Source organism: Sinohyriopsis cumingii, chromosome 8 (genome assembly GCF_028554795.1).
Source record: "Sinohyriopsis cumingii isolate HCF-2022 chromosome 8, ASM2855479v2, whole genome shotgun sequence".
In the NCBI taxonomy this organism is placed as follows: Eukaryota; Metazoa; Mollusca; class Bivalvia; order Unionida; family Unionidae; genus Sinohyriopsis; species Sinohyriopsis cumingii.
In genome coordinates this window covers 115,549,039-115,569,469 of record NC_142968.1, presented here as the reverse complement: position 1 = coordinate 115,569,469, position 20,431 = coordinate 115,549,039, and the positions used below count along the sequence as shown (strand labels likewise).

At 35.5% G+C, this 20,431-nt stretch overlaps 1 protein-coding gene across 2 annotated transcripts in view; it reads left to right on the top strand.

Annotated features, from left to right (window-relative positions):
* The first annotated feature begins 816 nt into the window (after positions 1-816).
* Positions 817-20,431, top strand: part of LOC149794441 (uncharacterized) — a 110,288-nt gene continuing 90,673 nt past the window's right edge. The window contains exons 1-7 of one of the 2 annotated variants that reach the window (XM_089968675.1): positions 817-1,089; positions 2,076-2,230; positions 3,686-3,901; positions 4,278-4,419; positions 6,537-6,747; positions 7,627-7,838; positions 8,148-9,485. In XM_089968675.1, coding sequence (XP_089824801.1) covers positions 2,106-2,230; positions 3,686-3,901; positions 4,278-4,419; positions 6,537-6,747; positions 7,627-7,838; positions 8,148-8,591 — 1,350 coding nt within the window. In that variant the 5' untranslated portion in view covers positions 817-1,089; positions 2,076-2,105 and the 3' untranslated portion in view covers positions 8,592-9,485. Of the gene's footprint in view, positions 1,090-2,075; positions 2,231-3,685; positions 3,902-4,277; positions 4,420-6,536; positions 6,748-7,626; positions 7,839-8,147; positions 9,486-20,431 lie in introns of those variants that run through there. The other variant, XM_089968674.1, reaches the window with a different exon arrangement.

The following is a 20,431-nucleotide window of genomic DNA, read 5'->3' as shown; positions in this document are numbered from 1 at the left end:
TCGTTTTTCACTCCATTCCCATGGTTGATTTTGTTTGGTTAAGGCTCGTAGAGGGTCATTGATTGTTTGATGGAACGCAGCAGGCGAAGTACAAACAAAACTAGATTATATTCATTTCAAATATAGAAGATAACTATATTCATAATTTCATTACTACATGTACTGCATTACATTGCTTTTGTTGATTTTATACATACTAAGCATTTCCTTATTGACGATTCATAAGCCCATGTATGCATAACTTAAAACAATATCCGTTAAAAAAATGACCCGGAAATCTGATCAAAATTCAACGCTGCGATCAGTTTTCAACGACTGTGAAAATCAAAATTCAACGTTAAGAACTGACCCTGGGTCAGCTTTCAACGTTAAAAGCAGACCCAGAGGGTCAGAATTCAACGAGGGTCAAAATTTAACACTACAGGCCGGCCCTGTATTTAAACGCTATTCGGTAGGGCCTGTATGCCTCAATTCATGGAAAAGATAATCCAAACTGTCACGACATATATAAATTAAAAAATAGAAGTGCACACAGTCTAACTTGTTAATGTTGGAATAAATTTGTCTTTGTGTGTGTGAGAGAGAGAGAGAGAGAGAGAGAGAGAGATTGTCTAGCTTAGCTGGTGTAATCAATCTCTTGTTTAACGTGCATGAGAGACCGACTGAGCGAACCGCAGTCGCCTGGCATATAACGCAAACGTCTATTTTCTTTCTCAATTCCAGGTAGCCTCGAGATGTATCATCACTTACTAGCGTGCAAACAGCCTTGAACGACTGTTTTAGACCAACCAATGGAGAAACGATTCATATACATGTAGATGTATATTTAGCCATTTAGTCACGGAATAACCGTGTCATCTGAAATAATTTAGCCAGAGTGCCAGAGAACAGCCAACTCAACTACGCGACAAAATATAGGCATATAATTGCCTTGTTTCAGTTTACGTTGTACTTGACATGTACTTGCACATCGTACTTTCTGTTTCATTTTTGTCAGGAATGAGTGAGACAAACTAGTTTATTTGGTACATGTGTACGGCGCAGCTGTGATATATAAAGAATTTTCGGTATTCATTGATCCTAAAAGAGGTAAGTAAACTGACTCTAATTCAGTAGGAGAATCTTGTTGAAAATTCAGCCTGCCATCTAGTACTAATATTAGTACCCTTACTCGTACCTCGTGGACCACAACAAATCAAGTTGAGGCTACGACATCGTAGCTACCTGCCATCCTCTTAGTACACTTAGGCATGAACCATTAGCATATGATACGGCATGGTGTTACATCACTTGTTGATAGTGTAATTTGCGTTTGGACCGCCTCGGACCTCTACCTATATTACCAATAAACCTTTGAGGTGTCCCCCCCCCCCGTGTTAGATCACTTGTTGATATTGTGATTTACGTTTGGACCTCCTCGGACCTCTACCTATATTATCAATAAGCCTTTGAGGTGTCCCCTCCCCACTCTCCGGTTATTGCAGGGTGTAGCCACTATTCTCGACCTAAAACAAAATGATACCAAAATACTACAGGCCCTTGATTCATTGGGAAAGTAAAGTGTACACTCAACAATTAGTTGGTGACTCTAGCATTAGTTTCCTCTTGAATCAAGCGTCTGTAAAAATTTTTTTACAGATTTGTTGTTAAAGTTTCAGCAAAGAAAGCACAGTTTGAACATGTGGTGATTTAATTTTCCGAGTTATTGAAGAAATCAGGGTGTTGTTATTTTGCACTTAGTATTTGCATTTGTTCTCTGATCTGTACTTCCCATTTTGATATTTGCCAAGAAAGATCCAGCCGTGTGGGTCATGCCAAAAGCGAATAAATATACATTTGATACTTGCAACACCATTCTCTCTATATAATATCATTTATTCGAAGGTGCCATCCTCTCTCTCTCTCTCTCTCTTGTTCAGTATGTCAAGCAAAATCAAACAAGCATTTTAAATTGGAGACACCAAGTCTTTTTAATCCGCTTGCTTAATCACATAACTGATAAATGCAGCATGATGCATATATAACACATATTCTTGAAATCAGTAAGACTAAACAAGTTATGTCCCTTGCCACAGGTAAATCTGGCCAGTTTTCACTACATCAGGATGACGCCCAAGGGAGGAGAGACATCAGAGGATGTACAGTCTGACATTACAATATTAGAAGATTCGGACACCGACTCTGAGCTCTCCGTTTGTGAGAGGGATGAAAAGGAGACGTATAGCATTAAGTAAGCAACATTTAGTGCACAACTGGTACACATTTTCCCATCAAGATCATAAAGAAATGGAGGGTGATCTTGTAAAACCAGCCAGTAACAAAATCTGATCTTTCAGAAGTAACCAGGCTCCGAAGGTGAAACCGTAGAGGCTAAAGATGCCAGAAATCAGGCATGTTCATATATAATATTCTGCATACACAATGTGGCATAACTAGAATATTGGAGATGGGTTGGAAGTTGCATAATGGGTAGCTCTGGAGTTTAATTAAGATGAGTCCACTTAAAGTGATATGGGATCATTTGGGAATTACCACCCACCCACTCCATACACATCTCCTGCCTATGTTTTACTGGCAATCAGGCACGGGTCAATTACATATGGTTGATAACAAGTACAATTATGATTACAGGTTGTTTGGAAACCATGATCATGATTACAATTATTATTACAATTGCTTTTTATTTGTTTATCTTTTTTGTTCTTGACAGATATCATGCATTACATAACTGAAAAACAAAAAATTTGAACTCTATGCAAATGGTTTTTGATTATTACTTACATGAAAATTAATATGCCCAATGAGCACTACTTTGCACTGTTTACATCACATTCACTGCAACACTTTAGTTGATACCTTTGTGACAACGAATAAACATTAAGCTTTCTCAGTTTGCATCTGTCAGATTACATATCAACTGTGAAGATTTTGCCTGCAATAGAGAACATGCATTAAACTGGAGCCATTGAGGCAGAAATTTGTCGGTAGGAGCAAGCAAGCAAGCTTGGACAATGTAGGGTTGAGGTCCTGTTATAAGACAGTATATTTTTTAAAAAATTAGCTCGTATATTGGCCACTTAAAATTACTCATTCTTTATTGTAATAGTCTTTATGGAAATGTATTAATGTTACAATTATTAAGAATATAATTAGTGATTTTTTTTTGTTGTAAACATGAGTTCACCTTGCAGTTATAATGACAATGAAGGACAATTATGATTACAATTATAGAGCTTCTGAAATCAATGATTACAATTAAAGGGTCGCACTGTAATCAGTTACAATATAATTGGCCCCATACCTGCTGACAATCAAGATTTAAAAGCTTTACTGTGCAGTGCCGGATGAAAAGGTGCTTGAATTGTTAGAGTTTTCATTTTGGAGACAATCTTGTAAGAAAGTTACCTTTATAGACAATGAATATTGTATGTTGATAATTGAATAGCTTCAATGATGAGGCCTGGCAAACAGTATGAGCAAACTATTTTTGATCGTGTGGCAAAACGTGAAAAACAGCGACAGATAAACCTTAATTGAGACAGTGCTTGATTAAATGAGTCATCATCTTTAATGTACTCAACAATTAATCTAACGACATGTGACAGAAAGTGTATAAATATAAAATCGTGATTTTAATAAAACAGTACATTATTCCCTTTCATTATCTCTCTTTTAATGTTTACAGGAAAGCCAAATATATAGAAGATATCAAAGATATATGTGGCCAGGTGGATAAAATAGGCAAAATCTTAAATGTGGCTATTGTTGGTACTTACGGAGTTGGAAAGACATCATTTGTCAATACAATAGCTGCAGCTATGTCCCATGACCGATGGAGAGAGTATGCATATGCTGGTAAATACGGTTCTCAAGGCAGGCCGATGACAGTCTTTAGTGAAAAGTAAGTATTCAGACAGAAAAAAATACAGGCAAGGCAAAGGGACAGGAATGATCTCAGTTCTTCCATCCTTTCTTCCTTCCCAGTCAGTATAATTAAAACCCATATAGCCATCTATATAAGCTTTCACCTTTCACATCTAGTATTTAATGTCAAATGGGCAAGACATACAATAATTGGCTGAATCATCTTCAGCTATTTTGGTGGCAACCCATACATAGCAAACTACCATTATCAGTATTAATGTTTGTCTAGGTAGAGTATTTTATGAATCTCATTTATTCCTTTATTATCAAAATCCTTATCTCGCCATATTATTTTGTCTATGATGCATCTGTTTACAGTATCTTTTGATTGTTCTAAAAACTTTCTAATTCAGTTTTTCCAAATGCTGCAAGGAAAAAGATGAGGAGTACAAAAATATTGCCCTTCCTACTTTGATTGACCTAGCAGGATTTCCGGATGAAGACAACGCGAAGTGGCAAGAACTGCTGAGAATTGTGTTCTATGGACGATTGCAGGTAGGATATTCTTTTAAGGCTTTCACTTGGACAGAATTTTCTCGAGCATGAAACGATTATACTGTGGCAAGTGTTTTCAGGAAAGGTCAATATTGAAACGTAATGCCTTCACATATATTAAAGTTTATGACCATGAAACTAGAGTTCCTGGTTAGTAACATGCATATATGCTAATCGTCAGCCTGTGTTTCCTTTTAAAAAGTACATTGCTAACATGCAAATGTGGCTATATGATTAGACTGCAAGTTGTAACAACTTATAAATAGTTACCTCCCTTACAATATAACCTATACTCGCTTACAAGTTGAGTCAAACTACAAACAGCAAGGACCCTGATCTGTTATAGCATAATGCAGCTGCAGATCAGGGTCTGTGTTGTTTGTTCTATTGATTATTCCTAACAAACTGCAGTGAAGCCCAAAACTCTTATCACAACATTGTTGAGCCCATTTCCTGTAAATGTCAGCTTTTATTTATCAAAAATGATATAATAGTAATCTTAGTGTTACATGTACATTAGCCAACACTTCTTTCAGTAACGGAAACCTGACTTCGGGAGACAGGTATCGTTGGTAGAGATAATCTGATTACTTACCTTACGATATGAATTAATTATTGGTTCAGGTTTGAAATAAAAAGTGGCCGCTTGTGAGGGGAAACAATTTACATTTTTATACTAATATGCTGGCCACTGGTCATGTTAGAGGGGTGGCCATTCTTGAGGGGTACTTTTGAACACAAACTCATCTGTGCCAAGTGATTCTGGCCGTAAGAAGTGGGTGGCCTCTGATCAGGGGGGCCATTCAAGAGGGGGACGACTGTACATATGGTAATGTACATAAGGTGGCACAAAGGATTTGTTACCGCTGCTAGAACATAAATCTTGAAAATAATCAAAACATTGAAAACAACATTTCGTATTTGCTGTTAGAATATATATTTTATATGGTTGCTGTTAATACATTTTGAAGTTGATACCTAATATTTAACATTTTGCCTGATTGTCCAAAAAGGTTTATCAGTTACAATTTCATTGGAAGATAGATAACAATTGTTGGGAATATATCGTCAAAGTTCACTACTTGTGATCACTGCATTATCATTTATTGATAAAATGGAAACAAATATAAATATTTAATTATTTTAAGCACATCTATTGATAAGTCAATATTTAGTTTAATACAGATGTCAGTTTATAAAGCTTTGATTTGATATTTTTCTGCTTCTGCATTTGCTAAAATGTAAGATATTATGCATTTCCTGTCTTCTTTGTGCATTAATTTAATTTAGGAATTAAAATAGGATGGGTTAGACCCAAGATATTAAGACATTTTTATGGAATCTTGTCTCAACCCCATTGAAAAATTAAAGTTATTCTGATTATATGCAATTCAATATATATTTCAACTTGTGTAAATAAAATCAATATTTTCCATTGTCCAGTAAACGGCATTAACCCATCTACAGTTTCATTTCAATCCAAGTTGGTAAGACTTATGCCATACTCTGTTTAAAACTGGTTTTGACAACCTGGTATAAATACTTTTAAAAAAAATAAAATACTCCTTACTTTAGAAGCAGTATCACACAGTGTCAAAGAGATTCACATTAGACCATCAAACATGGACAGAAATCTGTATTCCTTTCCATTTAAAGGAAATTTATTTGTGTCTCATGTTTAGTTTTCTACATTTTAGTGTTTATTGATGATTATTGGGAATCAGTATTGGGAAGATATTTCTCAACCCAAGTGCTAATTTCTTGGCACAGAAGTCATAATTTACATCATTCACAAGACTTTGTGACAGAATGAATTTAGCTCTGTAAAACGGCCCCTCCCTGATTTCTTTAGATATGTAATTCTCTGGATATGTTTAGGTATATGTGTTTAGTAATTTGAGATAGGAATAATTCTTTGCATCAGGTGTTTGGGCAGTATTTTGTATTGCTTGTTTTGAAGTACCAATATTAGGTTTGAAATGCTTACTGAGGAATCATATAAATGTGAAACAAATAAAACCGTACAAGTGGAAAAAGAGAGTTTCTAATATAATGATATATTATCAAGGTCTTTAGTGTTTGCTCTGTATTTACATGAGAATGCTTTTCCACTGCAGGAAGGTGAAAGCCTTACTAGCGCACAAGAATACTGTGAAAAGTATGGTGTGGAAGGACTTCGTAAGAAGTACAGCACCGAGCAGGAGACATTAAAAGTGGACAGAGTAGTCTTTGTAGGAGCAGCTGACCAGCCTGTCCCAAAAAATCTAATAAGCTGTGTTATTGAGGCTGCACGACCTACAGGACGAAGCAATGACAGAGGGCGGAGAAGTATATAATTTGATGAGAATTAATTTACTTTAATTGGTGTTTATGTTTTGCCAAAATGACAATTTGTTCATATTTAAATTTGTGGATGGGGAAATCGGTCTTTGTTGTTTCCACAGCAGGGTAGTATTTCATTTGAGGTTGAGTATCTTTCATCAGAAGTGTGTGCATAGAAACACTTAAAGCCAAGTATAGTAAAATTTGATATAAAATGTTTCTGTACACTTGTTTTAATTCTCTTTTTAAGACTTCCTTGCCTCTTCCAAGAATTAATCTAGCTTTTACCATTTTTCAGATGTGTTCCCAGTTTCCATGTTGTTAATAATAATAATAATAATGATAATAATAATAAACCCATATAACAAGCTTTGTTTCCATTATTTGTTTAAAATATCAAGTGATGCGCTGTCAGGGCTTTGAGATTGTGGAATTGAGAATAAAATAATGATACATGAGACACTTCATGAATTTTAGTTCTGGCAACAGGTTTCTTGTTCAACAATCATCTTGCTTTCTAGATGCTGTGTTTAAGTACAGTAAACAGCAAATTCTCTAAGTGCTGCAGTCTAAAAGTTTTGGTTTGCAGTTTCTGTTTTATACTGATTTGTTTCGAAGTTGCAGACTAGATGCTGCTTTACACTCTGGCCATGCAAACTGTTATAATGATGCCATGTATTTGAGCGACTCTTACAAGTGAACAGAGTTAAGTATGTTACCAAATTTCAGACATGTCAATGAGTCCCATGGTACTGTTTGTTTAAGAAATGTAGGGATGTTACTTCCCTTCCAGTAGTTAATTAAATGAATTGGGTAATACTTCAAAACATTTGGCTTTTTGTGATTGCAGTTTGTTATACTTCGATGTATATTTCTTATTATTAGCAATTCCCATCTATGGAGTTCTCACCCATGCCGATAAGGTGGATGAAAAGGAGGAAACACGAGAAAGGGAATTCGTCTCCTGCCTGGGACTTGAGGGATCTAGGCATCGCTTTCTTATCTGTAGAAACTATTGTGATGATGTAGATCACGGTGAACGTATGGATAGGTGCTTCCCTGAGCTTGATGTGCCGGTGCTCAGATTCTTGAAGGCAGTAAGAAACCATTACTTTCATTCAAATGCAAATGTACATCATCTTGCCACCTACTTTGATAGTGTCCAGGCTGTTTGTTCAGCTTTGTTCTAAATAACTGTTGACAGCAGTATATCTTCACACATATCTGTAAGACATACAATTACATGCATACACCCATTATATGCACTTGCTGAAATTGCACTCAGTCTTTTATTTTCAGGTGGCAATTGGTTCCCTTCATGATTTTGTCAGAATTTTCTCTTAAGTTGCTGAATAAATCCCAGGAAATATGCCCGGTACGCTTTGACTACTGTTTTATTTTTTCAGATCTTCGATCCAGAATTAAAAATTCAACATGACAACGAGAGCTACAGTTCAATGAAAACTAGATCAAAACCTGTCAGTACAATGCCACATCTCAATGGAAATAAAGGTGTTTCGGCTCAGGTGTCAAGTCGAAAATATGAACACCAAAGTAACTTGTTGGTAACATTAATCATCATAGCCACAGAAGCAATATTTGTAGCCATCTTGTTACATTGGTTCCTGGCTTCACCTCCGGTGGACCGTGGGGAACTGAGCTCCACATGTATCCGATACAATGCACGTAAGGATCAACTTGGAATCGACTTCACAGCATTTACCGAACTTTGCCATGATATTGACAAGCTATCTCCAAAATCAAAAATCATCCCATTCATACTCTTTGTTACAGTAAGGGTTGGAACCCTATTCTTGCTACGCTTTCTTCCAGGTTTTCTAAATGAATGATCCATTTGGTCTCCCTTGTGGTTATAAGAAGTATTTCAGTTTTTGCACCCATGTGTGTTGGCATTCTCAGACACAATAATTTTAGATTGCATAGAAGCACAATGCAAATAGTTAAGACTTATAGGCGACTTGGTACAATAGACACAGCAACATTTGGGTATCAGGTAACAAATGACTGTACCGAAAGCTGGAGATTATTCTACTTGAAAGAATATGCCACACACATTTCGCCTCTTCCGCAGTTATTAATCTGCATGCTTATATCATAACTATAGATGGTGTTGCCCGTAACGTTAAGTCCTGTTATCTCATTTGTAATGAATATCATTTCCATTGATGTGATCCACAGGAAATTGAAACCAGTTTTTCTTCTTCAGCTTAAATTTAACATGACATACATTTTCAATTATTTGTGTCATAACTTTAGCAGGTATGGATCTTGTTTGACTGAACTTTTACCATGCACCTTTTCTGCAGTGGCATTCATGGCTTATGTTCACATCTTTAGCTGATTACATATCCTGTATTATAGCATTATTGATGTTCTCGTCATTATTTTAACCCTGTCATTGTACTTGTGATGAAAGCCTTTTTTGTTGAGCTTTGTTATTTTTATCATAAACTTTTCTGTATCTTTGCTATGGATTACCATAAATTCATCAAATGGCAATGTGGTGTGTGTCTGTGTGTGTGTGTGTATGTGTGTCTAATATGTATATTTATTTTATCCTAGTCCATGAATTAGTGTTCTTTACAAGAAATGTATCAATTTTAATTTTTACTCAAGAACTTTTTTCAGTAGAGATTGATAAATAAAATTAAAATAAGTAGAGATTGATAAATAAAATTATGACCAAATAAATTTATAAGACATGCCATCAGTTGCTTGGTACAGCTTTGAATTCAATTTGTTTTTCAAATGTTTTCCATGTATGTAATTTCTTACCTTGAATTAGGAAAAAATATTATATTTCAATATTGCCTGTAGAAAAAGTACACAGAATACAGCAGACTATAAGTGCTAAACTGCTGACGGTACCATCAGAAATCTCCAACTATAATCCATTATACGTTTTTGTTAGCAAACACATTAAAGAACAAAAAATGCTTGCTTTTTCCGAGTGAATAGGGGATATATTTGATCTTTTGAGTTTGTTAGCAATATTGCGTGATGTTAGGAATGCAGTATTACTCAGAAAAAGAGTTCATATTTTCCTATAAAAATGTAGTAACCTTTTATTACGCATTTTGTTTTTCTACCTAAGGCTAAATCAAACAACACACTACAAACAAAAAAATTGAATTTATGCTGGATTCCAAAATAAATGCACAACTGTTGGTTCAATAATAAATTGTAAAAGTATTAATGTGCACATAGCACCACCTAGTGACCTTTGAACTTGGTCACATGCTCAGTCATACATTTAAAAATAAATTTTGTTTTGGTCTACTTGCAGTTTAGATTCATACCGTGAGTGAATGCTCATAGAAACTACTTTTCCATTTGGCCTGGAATTGAAGGATTTTGTTTTTCTGTTGATCCATCTCGATTCTGCTTTTAGTGTTGTGATGGATTAGATTCAGTAGCTGGATCAATTCCATACAATGTACATGTGACTGGATAAACTGGCCTTGATGCAGCTACACTTGTGTTTCAGTTCAGTTTTTGATTGTTTGGAATCATAATTTGGAAAAAATATGGATTCTTTTAATTGAACTGTTCAAAAAGACATGGAGTTAAATATTTAGTTGAAATTACAGCACAGTGTTTCAATGTGAATCAGTTTTTGGAAGCCATGTAATTGTGTTTAGCAGAGATAACTAAGAAAATAGATTTTGAGGAAATTCAAGATGTAGAAAGGTAAGTATATTTATTGCCACTATTATTACCAGTTAAAGATGACAAATATTTTTGCCCTGTCACTTGCATGCTCCTTGTTGGAGGGTTTACTGCTATTTACATGACCTATATGACTTGTATTGCTATTATAAATCCAAGCATTATCTTAAAAAATTAAAATGTGGGAAATTGCAAATCAGCTGTGGTGAGATAGCTTATTGTGACAGCGGAAATAAGAGTTTTTCATTGTTTTAGCTTCTTGGCTCTGGGTCTCTTGCTTTTTAATCAAAACCTACTTTTTTCAGTTGCATTTTGTTTTTCAGTTTTGCTTCTGGACTGACTTCTAAGATGGGATGATTCTGAGGGAGACAAGATAGCTTTGGCCTTAATATGCCTTTCTGTGCTATTTTTATAGACCCTTGAGAGCATGGGTCATAGCCTAACTTAGAACCATTCAATTTGCAAAGAGTTATAAACATTTCTCCAGAATAACTGTTTAAATGATCACAATGGTGTTTTCAGTTCAATGTGACTCATGTTTGTTGTGGACATAGTGGATATAATCTTCAATTGTTTGCTTGGTTGAAAGATTATTTTGTGACTTGGTAAGCTCGTTGACATCATCAACTTTATCATTTCTATTTTCAATGGGCCAAACAGCTTGTTTAATTCATCCATAGACAAATCTAATAAATCAAAAGCTGTAGCATCTGCTACATAGGTGTACACTATTTGTTTACAATAAAAGGTAGTTACTCACAATACTATTTTTAGATGTGTCAGGCAGTATGAAGCTGTGCAGTATGGAAAAATACTGCATTATTCTTACAATGTAAAGTTAACAGAAAAAGATGAGTATCTAATAAAAGCAATTATCACATTGTCTGTACACTTCACATATAGTGTGTGCAGTTCAAAATTTTCGTACTAAACAAATTTATGTGGTTCTGATTGATCCGGATAAGCCCATGAAATTCTTGCACAGTATCCTCTTTACTGATTGACTGCAATAGTGGGAAAATTTTCTTTACTCCATGTTATGGAATTTTTTCTTTTTACCAGTACTTTGAATATTTTGGTGGCAATTTTCAAATCGACTGCCCAAAGGGAATTTTGGGAAAAAAGATTATGCCTTTATGACTGGTGAATTTACCCCCTCTGGGGCTCCTTATGCTATGTATAGCATATAATCCAATGAAAAATGGTGTAAAACCCCAAGTACAGAACAACAAGTAAAAGTAAGGGTATTATTCAGTTGGTATCAGGTGTGTGGGTAGGGGCGAGTTGTATACCTGTAACATGGAGACAACCCTTTATACAAGCAGGGTTTAAATAATAAGTGGTAAAAGTAAATAAAATCACCTTTGTTCACAGACGAATGTAGACATAAACAGGTCTCCCAGCTGACAGAACATCATCCACTCACAACAACTCTAAATGAAATTTTTGTATGTCTTATTTAGTCTACTGTTCCAAATCAGAAAGTACAAATATCCTGTCACAAGTACATTGCAGTAAATATGGGAATCTCTGCATCCATTAATCCTCATTTCACATGAATATTGCAATAATGTAATGTTTAGTTATAAAAATGAAATTTTAGGGTAAAAATAGATCATCTTCTGCACTCTAACCAATACTGTATCAAATGATGTGACTTAAAGGATACGGGGGTGATATATGCTCCCCCAACCTGTCATGGTACTTTGGTTATGGTTATCTAGGAGATAATTGACCATGGTGTTATTGCCTATATTGAACAAACAATAAGGTAAATTATGAAATAAAAGATGGAATAACAGATCTGAGCAAAGATATAGAATATAACAACACAAGCCCCTGTATGTAAAATATAACGATTTAATCAGTTACCTGAAGAAAATGAAATTAAACATAAGAATGATTCACTTTCTCTTAGGAACAGAGCAACAAAATTTATGCAAAATGCAATTAGCCATTCTGTTATTGCAGTAAAACAAATTTCTTGGTAGAATCGAGTGACTGATCAAACTCAAATTTCCAGCATGTCAGAATAACCAGGTTGATTCTGGTCCTTTCCAAATCACCGTTGGTGACAGGTCACCATTGGCATATTTATTTTCTCTCTCTCTCTTTCTCTCCAACTTGTTTGGGTCATCGACTGTCACTTGGGCACAGTCTGCACCATTGGTATCACAGGTATGGAACTATTTTTCCCCATGAAATAAGTATATGTAACCTAAATATTTGTCAGGTTTTTCTTCTCTGGTGTCGAACAATATTCTCCTGTTATGTCAGATACCATCTTATCTTAAGTAAACAAAAATAAGCTAATGTAGTCGGCTTGTAATCTGATAAACACAACTTATTTTTATACGAGATTAGTGTCATTTTCTTACCTGCTGGCCTCATTCCAAACTGGAACCATGACTTAAATTGACCTCTTTTATAACTATTACATCCTACTGTGGGATCTAAATTACTAGCTGAATGATATCAGTGGACAACTTAATTACACAAGTCAATTAATGGACTTAACTTCTTGTCTTAACATTACATGCTAGCTAGCAATTCATTGACATAGACATCATAAAATCAATCATACACACTACAATACATGATTTCAGTTACATACAAATCACTAAATCCAAACACATTCATATGTATATTTTATCGACTTAGTATTGAGAAATATTGGTCCCGAGTGCGCGTTGCAAAGGATGCCCGTGCTTTCTACGCCACATGCACGAGAGCACAATATTTTTCAATACTCGGTCAATAACATTTTCATTACATATTTAAAAAAACGTATGAACCGTTCTGTTATATAAATAGAATAATACAATTGAAACAATAAATTACACGTGTTCTTCAATTTATGAATGAAACCTGAGCACAGCGAATTAATATACAATATTCTACTACTATGAACGCGCCCTTAAGCAGTTAATAAAACTTAGTTCGTTAAAGAGAATGCAGTGTTATGTAACCTAAGAAAAACAACGCAATATTGATACGAAAAATTATTGCTGATACGGTTTTTTTTTTCCTATGATCTACATGATTGGTTTTGGTGGTACTCCGGCTTTTAAGATGTGGTAACTGGTGATTTCGCGATTCTTGTCTGAAGTCCCGCATTTTCATCAGCAACGTTTATCAACGTCCCCAGGGTATTGTGTCCCATCGGTCTTTAGAAAAACTGTAAAGTTACGATCGATATTCATTTTTAAGTCACTGTTTCATGAGCTTCTAAGTACGGTATAAAACGATGTTATTCTGAGTGAATAAAGTGCACCGTTTACTTGAAACAGAATACGCTCATGCACCTGATGACTGATACATTGTATCAAAGGCTAGAATGACGTGCTCTTTCTCTCTCAGTTTGTATTTTTCTTGCAATTTTAAGTTCATGGTTTCTTTATTTAGTTTTGGTGGTGGCTACATTACATATTTTGTTTTAAATTTCAGTTTGGAAGAGAGCTATATCTAGCTGTCACATCTTTGTATAGAAACCCAAAAGTTCGCTAAGATGGTTATTCAATAGATCTGGGTGGATGTTTTCTATTGTCCTATGCTCTCTGTTCACATTCCATAATCATAGCTGATTTTTTTTTTACATCTCGCTGCATCACCACTTCATGGTATTGTGCTTCTTTTATTTTATATGACATTTTCCATGTCTCCTAGATTTATTTGTTGATCTCTTGCCTCCAACTTTATCTCTTATTCAAACAGATGACTATTTAAATCTGACTGTTCTGGACTCCTCGAGCAACCCATCGAAAATGTCAAAATTGTGGACGCTGTCAGCTTTCGTCGCTATTTTTATTTCGACATAGACAACAATAGTTCTTATAACCATATAAGGAAGCGGTGAACAGTTTTACTTCACTCTGATCAATAGCGCTGAGTATAGACCCATAGCAATTATATTAAACTACCGGAACTATTTATGAAGTATATACTAATTAAATATTGTATGAGATTCTAACAACACATAAATCATATAACATTCAAGACCAGTGGATGCATAATTAATGTCTGAACTTGAGGAAAATTGGAGCATGAATCTGAAAGGAATATATTCAGTAAATAATTACAAACTTACATCAATGAACATATTGTATGCAATTGTAGATAATACTTTTGCGCCATTTCCAGACTCGCTGTTTGTATGCAGCCTCTGATTCTGGATTTCTCAAATTCTTCCAGACCCACTTCCTTTGGACGATTTATTTAATGAGAGAAATTACTTGCTAATTCCCTTAGATTCTCCCAGACTTTCCGTTCGGCAGGAAAACTTGGACTTGTGTATTTCGCAAATGAAACTACTTTAAACATTGAATTGCATCAGGGAAACTCACCCCCCTGGTTTGGCTTAGCTAATCAAGATTAATCTTCTCTAACTGCCAAATATTTAACACGCCAATCGAAGCTAGAATAATTCTCTCTAGTACGCCTTTATTAATAACTATTCTGGAAAATATAATTTGACAACCTATTAAAAATGGTCCAGGATTTCCCAAAATCTGTCTCTGGCTTGTCTCAACATTGTCATTTCCTATACTTGACACTATGTTAACGTATATGCTGGACGTTATGTTAGCAGATCCTAATTAAAATCCATTCATACCGCCAAACAATGCATATCCTACCTTTCAGGGGCATTTTATTGCGATCCTAGCCAATACATCAATCTTAGTGGTTATGCGTCCGGCTGAAGGCTTCAAAATTTGCTGCAACAAAACATCTACAAAAATTTTGCACCATTACAGTGATTTCACACGCATGGGACATTCTGTGTTGAAAAAATGACTTTGTAAAATGTTCTGTTTATTGGGAAGGAGACTTGTGTCATCAGATTTTAAACGATAATGGTTAGAGCGTCCGCCTCGGAAGCGGGAGGTAGTGGGTTCGAGCCCCGGCCGAGTCATACTAAAGACTTACAAAAATGGTACTAACAGTTGCCTCGCTAGGCGCTCAGCATTAAGAGGATAGTGTTAGGACTGATCGGACTGGTGTCAGGATACTGTGACTAGGTGGGACATCATGCTACATGTCTGCGGCATGATGCCCCAGTGATAGACATCACTATAAACTGCCATCGTAGCGATATGACTTAAAATTTTTTAAAGCTACCTTAAAAATCCTAATCACACACACTACACTCTTTAGCAGTTCGGTCACCCGTGTCATCTACCGCGGTGTGACTTTAGGCATGGCACTTCACTCCAATTACATCGGCACTAAATAATTTGTTGCTGTGTCGTAAAGCTCCAAAGCAAATACAAAAGTCTGTCTCAGCAAACGTCTGAAACAAAACTGCTGAAAGTTATGAATGTAGAGTTGTTTGTAAAGCATATAATGCTTTGCACGGATACAGAGTTGTACACTTAACTGTACAAATGACTGTGCGATTCAACTGTTTGAACTTTTGATCAGAAACTTTATTTTGGATTGCAAATGTTGATCTGAAGTTATAGGGCGGGTACTAGAGTGTGTCTTAGATGTAAGGAGTGGATACATACAATGAGGGACTAAATATAAATTGATCTAGCTTGACAATCTAATATGGTACAAAATAATTTAACAATGACTAGAACGTTCCAAAAGAGTATTGTTTCTGTTGAGTTTTGTCCTCCAGTTTACAGTTCATCTCTACACACAGACATAGACACATTACTAGTGTGCACACGAGTACACAAAACCCGAAAGCCAAAGGTTGAAAATTATTGTTTGGTTTCGTGATTAACTGTTAAATATGGATATTTCAGTTTAAACTTAATTTGAAACGTTCCGTACCTTAAAATCATATATTCGTTTAATTATCAGTTTCTATTGCATCGTTTACGAGTAATTCCGTTTGACTCAACAATGTTTGGTGGCGAGGTTGATGTCAGTCGCTTGTGAGTGCAGAAGTGGCTAATCACTTGAACGAAGAACTCATTAACATAGAGATTACAATGTTAGAAATTTGTGACAGGTCATGAAATGAAAAGTGACCATGTTCAAATTTAAGAAGCTGAAACTGATAATGTTTATATATATACTGTCAATATGGCCATCAATATAACAAAAATAAATAAGGAAAGGGAAAAAAAGTGATGACAGTTATATACTGTGTTATGTATATTTAATTTGCGTTGTTGTTAGTCTTTTTTTTAAAATTTGTTTTCTTCCATAACGTGTTATTGTAATGTAACCTTGCATGTTGGAATTGTCCTTGTCCAAAATTTAGTTCATTTCTGCTTGACCTGAATTGATTTTTTTAATTTTATTTTTATTCTGTAAACAACTACTACATAGCTAAAATATTATCTATGTGTATGGGTTTAATATCAGGATCATTATTAATTAAAACAAATATGTATTTTGTAGTCTCGGTCAAGATTTTTGGAATTTATCTGGTAGGTTTCTAATAATAACTAACATTTTTGTTTTGTAAACCACAGCTTCTTTATAGAAGGTTATTTTCCATTAGGTGATAGTTTGTTCATTTAGAAAATGCTAATTGTGACATGAGGTCCAGTAGAAGACTGTATAATCTTGTAACTGAAGGGATAATTCATTCGTACTTTACGTTCTAGCACAGTCAAGTCGTATTATATGTTGTGTCAAGTATTTCATTTCGGGCTGGAATCAAATTCTTCAAATTATTGAATTCAAGTGGTTAGTTTGCCTAGAAATACAAAAGAGTTCTGATAACATTTATGGACAGAGACATTCAATGGAATTTATAGCGAATTGAAACCTGGAATTATATTACTGTGATTCAACAAAAGACTGTTGACACATTAGCATTATAAAAGCTAAAACAGACACATCAACACCTTCAGCTTTGGAGTTAATTTGGACTTTTTACTAAATTTTATTCATGACTTAAAACTATTAAGACTCGTGTCTGTAATTTTAGGATTATTATGGGATTTAATTTGCAATACTGGTAAGTTCTTCTTTGTCATTTTAATTTTGTTTTCTAGGGAAATAAATTGTTGAATTTTACAAAGATTGTTGTTTTTCACTTTTTTATGTTACTTATTTTTAAGAGCATAGACTTGTAACAACGCCAACATGGTCATCACTATCTCGAAAAAAAACAACATGGAAACCAAGTGATGAAAGCAATAAACTGTCAGCTAGGTCATCATTATATCAAAAGTATAAAAAACGAATAAAACAAATGACAGTAATTTGTAAGACTTAAGATAACATTATGCACTGATCGCAATACTCACGATCTCTTTTCTTTCTTCGTTGCTAACTTCTATAGTATGTAAGGGACATTGACAAACTAAGTGTATTAGATTCTTCTTATTGTTTGGTCAAATTATCTACAATAACTCTTCGAAAATAAACTGAAGGTCTTTACAATTATTTTGGGGAATTCCGCCTCCTTTAAATGCGATCTGTTTTATTTTAACAATATAATGTTGCCATATCCAACTTGGCATATTATAATATTAATTCAGCATCATAAATACGTATAGCACAGATTTAAAGATCTGTATCCGACGAAATAAGATGACCTACTTTAAAAAAAAAATGTTATCTCATTGTCTGTCTCTCTCACTCTGGCTTACCCAGCTAAACCATGAATGTCTAAATCTGTATTCAGCTTGTAGAGCAACTGTCACGATTAGATCCCATTAAATATGCTTTGAAAATAAATATTAGGGCCTACGAGAGAAGCTCTAAGCAATACTTTAATGTTTTGATACTGTATATCCGGTACAACCTTATTTCTGCGAGTTTTTTTATTTAGACATTTATCTCCTTCTCAGGAGTAGACAAACGTGGCTAAAGATTTGGGAATAGGTCCCTACAGATATTTAGTCAATTTTTCATTGAAGTTTCTGGAATCAACTTTCATTGTCAGGTAAAACCAAAGAAAACATGTATTCTTCGTTGATCTTTACATCTCAATCGACTATTGGCACATATATTGGGTTGCAAGTGCATAGATGAGACCCGCAACATCATTTTTGCCAGCAAAGCAGAATGTCGTTCTGCATCACTCTCGCAAAGAGAGCGGCATGCCTACGAACGGCATCGCTTTCAATAGCAGAGGAGACGTATTGTCGTGCTGCATTGCTGATGTCGCAGAGTACAGTATCACAATGGTCACAATGGACAACATCCCACTCACGTTTATTATTGAACTTGAAGTCAGTTTGTCCTGGATGTTATATTCGTATAAGTCAATCATATTGGATCGGTTAGTTCTCCAGACAAACGTTCAGTGTATAAGAGACAACTAAAGTATCCTACCAGTAATTATGCCAGTAGTGACTAGGGTCACCCTAGCGTCAATGGGAATTAGCATTACAGACCCCCCCCCCCCCGGGTCAATCTAGCGTCAAGGGGAATTTAACATGGAGAAAAAATCGTGGGTCAATCTAGCGGCAAGGGGAATTGAACATGGGGGAATAAAGTGTCGTTTATCTAGGGACAAGGCGAATTGAACATGGGATTTTTTTTAAAAAAAATAAAAAAATTTTTAAAAAAAAAAATGGGGTAGGCAATTGAAAGTCATTCTCTTTTCGAGAAATATGGGTGGCCCTGAAAAAGGGCCTTTGGGTTTATGTTAATGTATCCATTAACATAAAGGGCATCTGCGGCATCTTCTTGTCCTCAAGCTGCGTCTTACTCGAGGGCCATAAATCAGTGTCCTCTTGAGGCAACCTTGTCTTTCTACGTACACTCTTCGTATCCACAGACTGGTGTCTGACTTGTCGACAACGGTCCACTTGGACCGGACATACATGAGCATGTCCGTCCTAAACATCATGGAAGACACAAGGGTGGATGATTCAACTGTGGTCCACATCTTGAAGCGACGAGAACAGGTGAATCAATGCAGTGAACTGCGCTTATTTATAGGTAGAGGAAGGATTGAAAGGGATTGAGTTCATTCACCAATCCGAACACGCGTTACAAAATTCAGTTAGCCCGCATCCAATCTGAAGAGAGCAGTCTGTGACGTCACGTGGTCTATATAGATTCGCTAGCGCTTTTGTACAGTCAATCTATGCGACAGTGATTCAACATGACGGAAACTCAGAAAACGATCCATTGGGGTGCACCAGCAGGGGAGACTGCCCAAGGGAACCCGGATTTACTTTCAGAAGAGGTGAATTGGGATTTTGTGGATTTTCTTACCTCGCAAGAATTTGTTCCGGAACCTTCGTTACCTTCTTCATTACCGCAAGTGGAGAATTTTAGACAGAGACAGAAAGAAGAATTGGAGAAATTTATACAACGAAAAAAGGAAGCGGAACAAGCTTTTCTCCTACAGCAGCAAGAAGAAGAGGTAAGAAAAAAACAAGAGCAACAACAGCAAGAAGAAGTAGCAGCAAAGAAACAAGAGGGTGAAAATCAAACGGTCACGGTACTGTTGGACATTTTAGCGGAGTTAAGAAGTCTGAAACAAATGTATCAGACTTCTTTATTACGACCGAAGAGAATACGACTTTCCCGAGCTAAACACGTTAACCCTGTGACTAAACCTACCGTACCACCCTTAGTGATTTCAACCCAATCATCATCATCAACATTACGCAGTCCAGAAGTAGGCCTCGGCCGTGGCAAAGGCTTAAGGCAGTTAAAGTTGATTGCTTAAACTCACCCCTACACCAAAAAAAGGCCCTTTTCAGGGCCACCCACGTCTCTCGAAAAGAGATACACTTTCAATTGCCAATAACTCAATAAAAAAACCAACCCATTTTACCCCTATAGTACGTATCTGTGTATGAGTGCGTGAGTGTACGTTCTTATTTTAAAATCAGAACTCAGAGACACTTACATTATATAATTAATTTATTATTTTATCCATAATTACAATCCAATTCACAATTCGCAACAGAACACTTTAAAAAAGTTCATTGACTTCTTCTTTCTCCTTGTTTAGTCTCTCTGTTTTTTGAATTTCTTCACCGTCTTTTCCTCTTCTTTCTCCTCATTTTCTTCCCATCTTCTTTTCTTCTCCTGTTTCTTTGCCTCTTGTAAATAGAATTGTCTTCTT